Source organism: Mugil cephalus, chromosome 4 (genome assembly GCF_022458985.1).
Source record: "Mugil cephalus isolate CIBA_MC_2020 chromosome 4, CIBA_Mcephalus_1.1, whole genome shotgun sequence".
Classification (NCBI taxonomy): domain Eukaryota; kingdom Metazoa; phylum Chordata; class Actinopteri; order Mugiliformes; family Mugilidae; genus Mugil; species Mugil cephalus.
Window position 1 is genome coordinate 20770649 of NC_061773.1, and position 12963 is coordinate 20783611.

General features: G+C 50.1%; 1 protein-coding gene across 2 annotated transcripts in view; it reads left to right on the forward strand.

Annotated features, from left to right (window-relative positions):
* arhgap46a (Rho GTPase activating protein 46a) overlaps positions 1-12963 on the forward strand; it is a 31027-nt gene that overhangs the window by 12009 nt on the left and 6055 nt on the right. The window contains exons 3-5 of one of the 2 annotated variants that reach the window (XM_047582902.1): positions 8060-9497; positions 11719-12385; positions 12592-12684. In XM_047582902.1, the coding sequence (XP_047438858.1) occupies positions 8060-9497; positions 11719-12385; positions 12592-12684 (2198 nt within the window). The remainder of the gene's footprint in view (positions 1-8059; positions 9498-11718; positions 12386-12591; positions 12685-12963) is intronic. The other variant, XM_047582903.1, reaches the window with a different exon arrangement.

The window sequence follows — 12963 nt, forward strand, 5'->3', positions numbered from 1 at the left end:
CCCTCACGCTAGGCTAACCGGTGCAGAACGCGCCCCAAACAGTAAGCCATTCAGAGACCCCATCACGTGCTCGCCGTCATGGCCTCGTCTAAGCTGCCGTCTCTTCTCCCTCGAAGCCGGATTCCAGACGTGCCACCTCTGTTTCCCCTGGCGCGTGGCCGCCTTAGGGCCGTCTCAGTGTCCTTCTGTGTGCTCGGTGCCACCCTGCTCCGCTTCACTCCGATGGCCGTTTTCGTTTTCCTAAAACAAATCTGGGCCCAGGCTCCGTCAAAGACTGTACAGCCTCTTATGTGAATGCATGAGAGACATGTGAGTGTTGTCTGCGGTTAATAACAAGCAGAGCCGCCGCATTCCAGCTGCCTATAAACAAGGAGAACCCTGTTGTTTTTTGAAGGCTCTGCCACGGCGACTGCGGCTCTACAATTTCTCCCGACGCGTATCGTTGTGCCTTCACCTTGGCCACGAGGAGGTTTTGTCCTCTGACCTGCTGATCCTTCAGTGTTATCTACAGGTGGAGGGGGGGACTAATTGCTCAGTCGTGGCTGTTAAATCAGACTACTGGAGGACTTGTTACATTGAGGCTGGTGTGTGTGTCGAGGGGGGAGAAAATCTCCCCACAGGGTCCCTTTCTGCCCTGGTGACTCAACCTTTCCCAGAACCTTTTCTGTCTCCCCCTAAAAACAATGGCCAGCTGTTCAAAGGAAAGGCTGGGGAAGTCTCGAGCTCACTGGGGCTTGATACCCTATTTAGCCATATGGCCCTTCGCATACCCACCAGCCTCCGCCTCTCACCAGGTAATTAGATACGACCGCAAAATACACAGATAGAGTGGAATGTGACAGCTCAGAATGGATGAAAACAAACCCGGAGACGTGTTTGCTGTCAGTTGCCGGCCCACCTTATTGATAATGACAAGGAACAATGGGCGAGAGCCAGGGAGAAAGTTTAAATGAAGACTTCGCAGCGGTTTGAGGTTAGCTAATTGTTCTGTCCCACCCAGAACGGGGTGGTGGTAGAGGCTTTTATATGAATATAGTCCGCCTTCATTTTATTTTTTTGTTTTGTTTGTTCTGCTACTTCCCCCATAACTTTTTCACTTCTGTAGTCTGTTTGAAGTGTTTGGTGTGAACGTCTCCACTATTTTAGATGTGTCCTTTTTTTTTTTTCTGTTTCTGCTCTGTGAAAATTGAATCTAAGGTTGCATTTTATTAACTTCTGACCTTTGAAAGATAATGCTGTTCTTTGTGAAGATGGGACACCGCCGGTCCCTCCAACACTAGTTTCATTTTTTAGACTATTAATAAGTCCGTTCGAAATAGATGGAGCTCCTCATGTTTCCACACGACACGCCCTCTCCTGTGTGCTGTCCTGACCCCTGCTTCCTTTGTCGTTATGTCCCTCCATGTGCGAGGCTCATATCTGTATTTGTTCACGTTTATGGGAAGCGTAGGCATACGTGACCACACTTGTAGTCCCAAACCTGTTAATCATTGGCCTGGTCTTATCACATGTCCTGGGAATTTTCTCTGGCACTTTAAGCCTGCGGAGCTCATCAGGGAAGTACCGCGCTCTACGGGGGTAAACATGTCAGTCACATGTGCGTGTGGGCAGGAAACCGTGGCAAACTGATCTCTTTTCATGATGCAGGGACTGAAAGGTGTTACAGATCGGGTAGCTTATAACATCTGTATTGAATTTCGCCCAGCTTTAAATGCATGTAACCAGGTAACATGTGTAGGGGATTTAATTATGCCCATCTTCAAAAAAAAAAAAAAAAACTGCTGAGGAGACATTACAACCCAGAAATGACCCAAGGTGTTTCACGTCAGGGTCACAGTCCTCTTTTTTTTTTTTTTTTTTTGTCTGGTGGCCAGGCCTGGGCTGTATATTGGTCCACTAAAAGGAACAAAGGCCCTCACTTAAATCTAGCCGTCCCCCGGGGTCAACTGAAAGCTTTCTCTACGCAGGAAGTCTAGGTATGCTGAATGGAGATGGCCACCAAATGACTTGTACGTTACCCTCTCATTTAGCCTTGTAATGATATAGTGGTGCACCAGCGTTCAGTTAGAGGCAGTCACACTGACATCGGACACTTGAAACTTGCCTTTCCCGTATCTTGGCTGCCCGGCTTCGGGTTCCTTCTGAAAAAGTCCCAGGAAGCTTCGATTTTGCCATATCAGTACTTACGCCCGTACGCATCAGCGAACTCGACGCTGGGTTGTTTATTTGTGTGCGCTCACGCGAAAGCTTCCACACATCAAAGAGCGAGGCGGTGGTAGCCGGGTTTCTATGCGTGTGGCGTGCATTGAGTTAAAAGGATGTTTCATTTGTTTTAGGGAAGCTTCAGGACTGACTGACAATGCTGGCAACTAAACAAGCAGAACTGGAAATATAGCTGTTTCTGTGGAAGGTGATTTTAGGGGAATTTGATTTAAAAAAAAAAAAAGTCCATGTATATGAAAATAAAAGAAAGTAAAAAAAAGCCAAAACGCGACCAGCTTCCTCTCTTTCGCTTGTGACTAAGTGGCTGTGAGTCATGTGGGAGAAATCACCAGTGGGTTTATTTAGGAAATGAGGGGGCGTCTTATGGGGGAGATAAAGTTTTAAGATTTTTAACGAGTCACACATTGTATGCACGTTTACTACCAGAGCAGAAGCCTCTCGTGCTTTTCATCTCCCGGCGCTGTGGATGTAGCCGCAGCATTTTTTACGCGCGCTGGAAAGACTTGTTTTATCTCTGCACTCCTGGTGTGGTAAGCTCATTTCTCACATCCCTACAGATGGCGTTTTAAGTGCGACTATAATGAAAAAGGCTTTCATTCTTTTCGCTCCCTCTTATGAAAGTTTCACGTTGAACTCGTGATCCTGAACTTTTTTCTTTTTTTTTTTTTTTTTTATGCCCGTGCTGTTTCTCCCTCTCTACATTTTCTACATTTCACTCTGTAGTTCCCGTAATTGCTGAGTTTATGGCGTTCTCAAGAACTGGATTACAGAGCGCGCACAGTTTTATGCGTCTCATCGTAGCGGCGCATCCAAAACCTCCATTGTTTTATTTTTGATATCGCTGAACCCCTATTTTAACATTTAACTGGCACTGCGGTGTGGAACAGTTCAGTGTTTTCACGAAGAACCGTCGGAGCCACATGTGAAGTGGCCTCGGGCTGATCTGACTGCCTCAGCTGACTCGCAGTATGCAGTGATGGTGTTTTTCAGGGTCCATTGTTGTTATTGTAATGTTGTACTTCTGCTGATCTGTGTTTCTGATCATTATATCTTGAAAGCAAAAGAGTATTTTGTCCCTTTTTTGTGTGTGTGTGCAACTGCACTTTTAATAATATCCAACACACCACGTGCTATATTTGGACGTGTTCTCGCGTAAGGAGTTGCAGATACGCTTTCAAATTCCAGAGGCGGGTCTCTCTGGAATTCCGTTGGGTTAGGCTTCATCCTGTCTCTCAGAACGTTCCTAGTGGCTGTCCCTTGACCCAGCCCGCCGCTCCTCATAGCGTCGGGCCGCCGGAGCCGCAGACAGACACAGCTGGTAGACATCTTGGCTCAGAGGAAGGAGGTGCGTCACTTCAGCTGTCGCAGGACAACTGGCTCTCTGGAGGTGTCTTGCAGGACACCAGCTTCTCCCTCAAGAGCGAAATCTCGTTTCGCGACGCTGTGCGATACTCTTCTGACTGTGCAAAAGCCGGGGGGGGAATTCAGCTTTGAACGCAAAGTGGATGCAGCGCTGTCCTTAGCGAATCCTCTTTGTCTTTTCTGCTTCCTTCCTCCACGCAACTCGCATTAATCCCATTGGCCTGCGCTCTGAGGTGTTTGTGTAGCACAAGCTTGGCCTGCGCGACCTCATTTCCTCTTCCTGTCCAGCCAATGTTAATAATAACTCCTGTTTTTCAGACCCCACTATTCCCAGGCGGTGTATTTAAGAACTTCTAAATCCATATCCCTGTCCACCGAAGTGACTCAGCTGATGGCTTTTCCAACGACCGTTATTCCAGGCAGGAAACGAAGGGGAGAAGTCACATCTGCTGACGGCAGACTTTTTGAGTTGCTTAGAGGTTCTATTGAGACAAGCTGACCGCAGGTATCGTCAGAAAACGGACTTGGGTGTCGTGTACTGTGTGTGTGGCCGTGAATCAGCAGATCCTCCGCGGCTAATTGAAATTTCCTGACCGATAAGTTGATTTGTTTGCCCCAGAAGCCAATCGGATTACCCTGTTGCTTTCCAAAGGGCCTCTAACTTTATTTTATCGCGCATTTCTTCACCTTCCTAAAGGTCTCGCATGTCAGGCCCTGAATGGTCGGCTTTGTCACGGCCTGTGTGGAGATGTGAATTTCGCTCACATGTGCTGCATGTCTCTAATCGTGTGTGCCTGAGAAGCAGTCGAAATTGTCTGTTTGCAAACAGCGGGAGATGAGAGAGAGTTCCTACGCCCACGCTGGTGATTTATCATGTCTTAAGCCCTATTTGCACGGGATTAGTTTTACCTGGGGACGTCATGTGATTCAGGAATTACCCCCCTGCGCCATTGTTTTGTGTGGCACGTTCGCACGGGATGAGCAAACTGTGTTTTACTCAAATTACCATCCATGGTTACTACTGCTACTTGACTCAACTACACGCCTTATGCACTTAACAGCTTTGGTTCCCTTGCAAATGTGTATTATGTTATGAGATCACACAGGTCACAGACCAAGTCCGCAATTATTCTAATGACTAGAGGTCCCCAGGTGAAACTAGGGCTTGAGAAAAATCCTCTTACACCCACTATTGCTAATATATCATGTTTTATCAACTGATACGACACTGTTCATTATCCTCGTCTTCAGTTAACATTCAGCTCACACCTGACATGCAGGCTATTAGGAGGCAACACACCCTTTCCTTTTCTAAACAACTTTCATTGTGGCTGGAAATAAGTCCAGGCTTGTTCCATGTTGCATAAGCGGCTGCCCGTTTGCCCTACTGACTTCGGAGGCCGAAGATGGCTCTTTCTCCTCGCCCTCCTTGATCTCCGTTGCCGTCGTTGAGGGAGTCGTCTCCGTGACGATGGCACAGCAATGCATTGTGCGAGGTTCCCCACTTCGCCACAAAGGCCCCCGAATGAGGCCCGAGGAATTCCAGCCTTCCCGCCCATTCACTCGCCGCACTCTCTCACGGCTAATCCCCACCCCTTGTCATTTACACATGCTCACACCATCCTCGCCTGCCCCTCAGATCTGTTTAGCCTTCAACCCCCCACGCAACCACCTCCACCAAATGTCTCCCCACAACACGGCCCGCTGTGGCTGTTGGGGTTTCTCGCCATTGCACCGTCTCTGTCGCCTTATAATCATACTTTATTTAGTTTGATCTAGGTTGTTACAGATATGCGAGCGTTGTTCTCGCTGTTTAATGGGATTAGAGGCTTTGACTAGATGGAAGACGCTTTACAGCCTTACCGTTGGAGTTGCCTAGTCTTTATTGGATCGTCATGATCACTGCAACAAACTCCCTGCTGACATCCAGCATAATGTGCCCGCGCTGCAGGGGGGGGACATGCCAGAACTTCGCTGACCCTGTCTGAGACAATGGCCGAACGACAACAAAGCTCGACAAAACCCCTCTTTTCCAACACCGTGAGCTGCACTTAGCAAGATGCTCCTTACAGTCTCGTGTATTGTGTATCAATTTAAATCCCTGTGGGAATGACTATTTAATTTTCCTGCTGAATTCATCATATTATAATACAACTGAGTGATCATATAAACATGCAAAAATAACACAACAGCATAACAGTCGGCTGAGGGGCTCCTTTGATGCAAGGAAATAGGATTCCTCATGTGTAAACTCAAAACATTTTGTGAAGATCTTTTTAAGCCCCCTTGTGCTCTGGATTCAGCGTGTGAACATTACATTAGGCATTTCCTGTTTGTGCTGCATATGGGGAAGCCCTCTGTCCAATCCTCTGGAGAACCTCCACGGACAGGAAGTAGTGGTCACCACTATGCAGGGGTCAGCCCTCATAAAGTGTGTCTCAACTCCGAGGACAGGCTCACGGTTTGTACAGTTTGGCTATTGAGATGGTTTTTTATGTAAGGGTAACAACGTTTGGTCTGTCTGTGGATAATGGAAAGGGATTTAATTAGCGTGGCTTTATGTGTGGAGTCCATTTATGAGAGAGGCCCTTGATGTTTCATGCGTGAGCTGTTCCTACTGTAGCGAACCGGTGCTAAACAGATCAGCTGTGCGTCAGCTGCTGAGGTGGCAGTGATTTAGTCGCATTCATCTCACCTCCTCCTGCCTGACAAGACCAAAGTGAGAAAACATGCACTGTTTCAAGACTGCAAACAGTGGTTTTCACGTGTTTATGGCCGTCACCTATCAACCCCCCACCGCCGCCGCCACATCCCCTGCGTGTAACTACACACACTCACACTTGCTTGTAACGTCTAAACAGCGGTGGCCGGGGTGAATCCATCAGAGCTTGTCTTCACACGTGTCTGTCTGCGAGTGCGTTATGCGTTGTTTAGGCAGTAAACCGTCTCGATTGGTTTCGCCGAGGCAGGAGCCGGTGTCATTGGTCGGGGGCAGGCTGTTGGTGCGGTGCCATGTGGCAGAGGCCCAGCTGTTTATGGGCCTGGACGGGACGGCGAATCCGTACGACAGTTTAAAGATGAGAGCCTGTTTACATTCAAACGGCTGAGGTGGTGTGACTCATTCTTCGGTGGGGGCCGGGGTTGGAGGGGGGTGGGGTGGGGTGGGGTGGGGTGGGGTGGGGCGGGTGGGGGGGTTATACAGGGTCCTGACAGAAAGGGAGAGAGAGAGAGAGAATGGTGAGCTGTAGCCTGGAGGACTAAAGGAAGTTTGCCGTTGGCTTGAGGACCTCAGGGGAATTGTTTCAGCATTGTTCCAGAGAGTTGTGGGGGGTGAGCAGGGGAGGGGAGGGGGGGAGGGGGGGTCACTCCGCCTCCTTCTCTCCTCCCTCTCCGTCCTCTTCCTGCCGTTACAGCCCTAACTTTCAACCGAGTCCTACCGTTCTTAGAAAAGGGAAGCCTTTGGATACTAGTTTTCTCAGCCCTTCTCTGTGTTTGTTTGGATTAACCGGCACGTAAGGACATAAGCTTTTGATGTTATTATCTACGCCACTGAATGGGGAGTTGAAAATGGAGGGAGGAAAGGTAAGTCTGCTTTGCTTGCCATAAAACCTATTTACTCATTTACCTGTTTAACCTTTGAGTAACAAGTATGAAGAGCTTGTGTATCAGTGTCTCATATTTTTCTCAGGCTCTGTCTGGCCTTCAGTGTACAATAATGCCAGCTTTGGATAAAGAGGTCACGTTTTCCATCAGTTGTGTAATGAAAAGTCTTGATTATAGAAGAACATCAAATAGAGTTGAGGGCAGTGTGACCAGATTGATGGCAGATTGTTTTACATTGCTCGGATTAGCAGCGGGTCATCGGTTTTGAAGTTAGTCTGGTCACTCAACCAAATAGCAAGCATTAACCTTTGGTCCCGAGTTGAAGATCTCAGCTGTGAACTTGCAATCCTGACTTCTCTCAGATTAAACCCTTTTCTGCTGGTTTACAGTTCAAAGGTTAACTCATATGTGTTGCAACCGCCGGCAAATAGCGCACATAACGTGACTGTGTTCTCTGGCTTTCTGCGTCACACGTGTGAGAAGGAGCTGTGTACATTGGTTTGAGTGAGTCGCGTTCGGTCTCTTTTTGGGCGCTCGGTTTGCACAGCACACACTGGAGTTATTGTGTCATGGCTTTGACAAGGCCATTATGACTGCCAGACTAAAAATGGAGTGAAGTCTGTGGAGGTCAGCGAAATGTTTGCAGAAGAATTTGTGGATTGCTGGTGATTTTTCCCAGCCCTGTCAGCCTTGGATATTTAAGAATAGTTGAAATACAGCCAAGGGCTTCACGCCTGTGTATGATTGTATGTGATGATGATGAATTATGGGACTGTCTGTTGACTTTTGGGTGTGTTATTCACGCTCTATATGTATGTCAGTGCGTCCACTGACATCGGATCTCATTATGTTTATGTTTTCCTTTTCTCAGGGATGCCTCTCAAAGGTGGCAGCCGGCACCCGGTTCTAAGGCAGCGATGTTGGTGAAGGTAAACAGCATGAGCCGTAGCCAGGCCAACCCAGCACAGCAGCAACACCTCCAGCACAGTGCGCACAGCAAAGCCAACACCTTCAACCTGCACCCCTCCGGCAACAAGGCCCAGGGAGCGTGCTTAGGCTCCAACCAGGGTTATAAAACTGCCCCTTCTGGAAAAATGGCAGGCGACACTCGTCAGGCCCATCACCTGAGGAAGGCCAGCAATGGCAGCTTTTGTTTGGTGACATCGGACAGTAACCACCCGAGTCCACTCCTTCACAGGTCACAGACCAGCACACCACGGCCCGTGTCCCCCCAGTACGGTTGCACTGCCCCGATCTACGATGAGCCAGTTTCAGAGTGTCCCATATATGATGAACCCCCTACAGACATGGAGGTAGAGGGGGCTCACCTCTACAACGGGCAACCTCTGTCTCACTTGACGCCGACCCACAGTCTCCAGAAACCCAGACACCTCCAGCAACCTGGTTCATCTCATCCAGGGTCCAGGCACAGGAGGAATCCTTCTTCATCTGACTACAGCCCAGCTGGTCTGGAGTGCATCAAGCACATGGTCAATGTGGACCCCAAACAGGGGCTCTTATCCGGCTCTCCCGTACCCTCGCGCGCCCCTTCCCCTACCTCCAGACAGGACCACGTCTTGGCCCAGCCTCAACCGCACCGCCAGCCCCAAGCCCACTCTTTGCCGCAGGCCCGAGGCCAGATGAGGGATAGAGAGCCGGGGACCCCAGGCCCAAGTACACTGGACAAGAAACAAAGCTGGCGAGTCCTGGAGGCCACCGTTCAGCGCGCGATGGAGGCACGACACAGCCGGCAGAGCAGCCAAGCTTCGCAGGACTTCACCTCCTCGACCCCGCAGGCCACGGCAAACTATCAAGACTCTGGCTACTCCACCGGGCCTTCCCCAAGTTTGAGAAGGAAGAGCAGGAGGCGAGTGGGTGCCGGTGGAGGTGCCGGAGGAAGGCCGGGGTCGGTGGGCAGCAGCGGCGAGCTGTGCGCCCTCAATGAGAGGTTGATGGCAGAGATGAGGGAGGTGGTGAGTCGCTCCAACACCATGAGGGAGGTGAGGGCAGGGCTGGACCCGGAGATGGTGGAGAGGGTTGTCGTACCTCGGACACGCTCCCCCGCAGACTCGCTCAGGTGGTATGGAGGTGGGACCGGGGGGACGGCGGGCAGGTGCCCGTCACGAGAGGACCTCGCCGGCGCGTCCCGGTCGCTGAAAGGGGCCGGTAACTACGGTAACCCTGCCCTGACACCTCTGGAAATACCAGGGAGACAGAAAAGGACCTATGAAAAGGTGGACACCTTGGAGATGAGCGTGAACAGCCAGGCCAGCCTCTCCTCCCCGGAGACCCCCGGACCACCCTCTCAGGTAATCCCCCCCCCCCCCTTTTATGTGTTTGTGTGTATGTCTGTGTGTAAAGCCAACAGCAAGGAGCTGAAGTGTAGTTACAACAAAATACAGACTGTAATCCAATATAATAACACCTTCCTGACAGATTAAGCGCTCAGCTGTGTCGGTTTTTGTGAGGTCTGTTCACCTGAGCGCGTTTGCTTGGGTTCAGCTTTGTTTGGTCTGGTAGGTTTCTTGCTTACTGATCTTCAGATAAGAGAAGAGGCTCAGTCGAATCAAGCCATGTCTTGCTCGAAGAGAGCATATTGTGTCTTTACTGAATGTCTAGTCCTCAGAGGCGCAACGAGCACAAGTATACTGTTTGGGCGAATGAGACGACGCTATATTTTGATTCTGTAGAACAACAGATACAAAGAGTCACATACAGATTAAACACGGCGAGGGTTGATCTTGACATCGCGACTCCTCTGAAGGGTTCACATGACGAAAAGATGAAAGAACTGTTTTACTTGTCAAAACGCTTACATAAGCAGCAGCCTGTGGAGCAGCCACTTCTAAGGGCTGCTTCTTCTAATCCGAAAAGCTCCTTTTGCAATCGAATCATACCCCCATCTATTATAGTGTGTGTGTTTTTAGAAGCTATCCAGCTCCACCTCTACTAGCACCATAATGAATGTTTGATGGAGCGGGAATCTCTGGGATGAAAACGGTGAGGCTAATCTGTCTCTCCGAAAGAAACGCAGACCATTATGCGAGTAATACCTCTCGCATTCCAGCCTCGAGCATCTAAATGTCCGCAGGATATTAGATAGCGAGGAGGCCCAGCACCACTGATTACAATGGACGCGGTCCCAGCGATAGCTCTCAATTTCTTACCAACCATCCATCTGCCTCGCTCTGCAGGTACTGTGTAGTCTTATGCCAGCTCTGTGCTTGGGCATCTGGGGACTATGCCAGAGCAGAAATATTCAGGACATGGCTTCCCTTGGTCAGGAAGGAGGGCCACTGTGGCCCATATGGTCCAGGTTTGGCAGGGAGATAAGGAGGAGGAGGAAGGGGAGGCGAGCTGGTACCGAGCCTCACTGGTACCACTGTAGCTCTTGCATGTTAGACAACAGCCAAGGCGCACCAAGCGGGCCCCCTAAATCTGTCCTGGAATGTTCTCCAAGCAGATTATGGTTTACTATGTATGAGTAATTCTACGATTTCCAGAGTTGAATGTTTTGTTCATGCTGAAAGACCTTTTGAACTGACATTTTCAAAGGATACTCTGAAACCCTAACGTTTTTTTTTTTTTTTTTTTTAAAAAGACCATCAACCATTTATACCTTCATGAGTCAAGAGCATTTTCCACCGTTTCATTTTTGGTTTCACTCCATAGCATAACATAATTACCTCCATGTGCCGGTGCATCTGTAAGCTATCTGCGAAGCAGTTTGATTCGCTGAAAGTAGAAGCTGAGCTCCATATGTCTCATTCTCTTGTTAAACATGTGCTTTGTTGTACGATCCTCTCCTCTCCTGTCTTTTTGAAAGACATCGCCTCTTTACGACTATATACTGCAGACTCTCGGCGAATCCCAACCTCAGATCTGCTTCGAACGATTGAGAAACCAAAATCCGAAATCCAGTTTTGTCTGGCGCTCGTCGCTTCCATATTACCTCAGGGCCTCGCTGAGAAGATATGTCAGTGCGTTTTTATGTTCCGTTTGTAAATTTGAGCTTTGATTTTGGCTCGGGGTTTGTGTTATTCCTGGCTGGTTTTTAGAACATATCTGGGTTGTTGGCTGTCTCTATTAAGGGACCTTAAGGTTCTTCTTAACAGCCGTAAACCCCACTGCAGGGATCACAGGGAGGTCTTGTGTGGAGCGTAGCTTCGGTTTTGTGGGAGGGAGGTGAGCCTGGTGAGGGGAAGGGCAGGGGGAGAACTGTTGTGCCACTATGTGCTCGCTTGCTTCTGAGGCCAGGGTTCATGGAGGATTTAGCAAGATTTTTCCCTGTTATAATTATTTCTGGCATCAAGAAATGAATGTGCCGATCCTGCGGCAGTTTCCCCCCTTCGAGTCCCTAGACTGCAGAGCGGAGTAGGCGGAAGGCAGCCCAGGTCTCAGTGTGACACAGTGAAGACTGCAGCCACGCTCGCGAATAGTCCGTTCCTCTGCCGCACACTTTCTCTGCCTCTACCTCTGCCCTCCTTCTCTCTCCCGTCTCATGTCCACCTCTTCTTGCCCCCCCTGCAGACAGGCACCCTCGAGCTGCAGGCTCAGTTGGAGAGCAGGAAGAAAGGCATGGTGGACGGGCGGACGGCTTCGCTGGGCCCCCACCGCTCCGCCAGCCACGACAACAGGGAAGGCGGCGACGGGGCCGGAATGAGAGCGGGAGGGTCGGCCTACCAGCTGTCCTACGCCACCCTGCGCCAGCCCCCGCCCCCCGACATGGGCATGGAGGACTGGGCCAGCAAGCACCTCAACATGCACACGCAGGGCCTCTTCCGGCGCCGCGTCTCCATCGCCAACATGCTGTCGTGGAACCGCGGCTCCATCAAGAAGCCCATGCTCGTCACCAGCAACCGCGCCGTCAGGAAGGAGGCCTGCGAGATGTTCAAGCTGGTCCAGGCCTACATGGGCGACAGGCCCTCGCGCCTCGACCGCCGCCACTGCGCCCTGCTCATCATCACCAAGTGCTGGGACATGCCGGGGCTGAGGGACGAGCTGTACGTGCAGCTCGTGAGGCAGACCACGGGCAACGCCACCCCCCGGAGCCTGGCGGCGGGCTGGGAGCTGATGGCCGTCAGCCTGGCCTTCTTCGCCCCCTCGCCCAAGTTCCGCTGCTACCTGGAGGGCTACATCCAGAGACACACGGAGCCCACCAGCGACAAGAAATGTGAGTCTCAGACTGAGCAACAGGGTGGGTCACCTTTCTTTCTTCTGCACGTCCCTGTGTTGTCTGAGAACTTCTGCCAGTAGATGTCACATTTCTTCTTTTCAGTTCTACTTTTCAGCGGACTTTTGTTTTTGTTTTGTTTTTTGTTTTTTTTTTACAGTAATCTAACCGTCGGCCCCGTGTTTATCTTTTATGGAAATTTGACCTTTGCTACCTTCTGTGTTTCGTAGTGACTCAGTTCATATTGGAACAACAAGAACTGAAGCTGAAGAAGAATTCAAAGTCCAGGAAGAAGCGGAAACAGAACACGGAGGAGGAAGAAGGTAAATGTTTTACTCGTCCGTGTTCCCTCCGAGTCCAAAATACTACTTTTATAACGGCGAATCCTCCGTATTTTCCGCTTACGCACGTTTATCCGTTGAACAGAGCGCGATGGTGTGTAGGCGAGGGATTCCCAGAGATGTTTTTCTACTCTCTTGCCTAAAGTTGCCTAAAGTCTCTTAAGCAGTGAAACCCATTACAAATCAAACATATGACTCCCTGTAGAGTGACCGCTGTGAGTGGGATGGAAACCTCTGTGCACTTTATCAGATGAGCACATG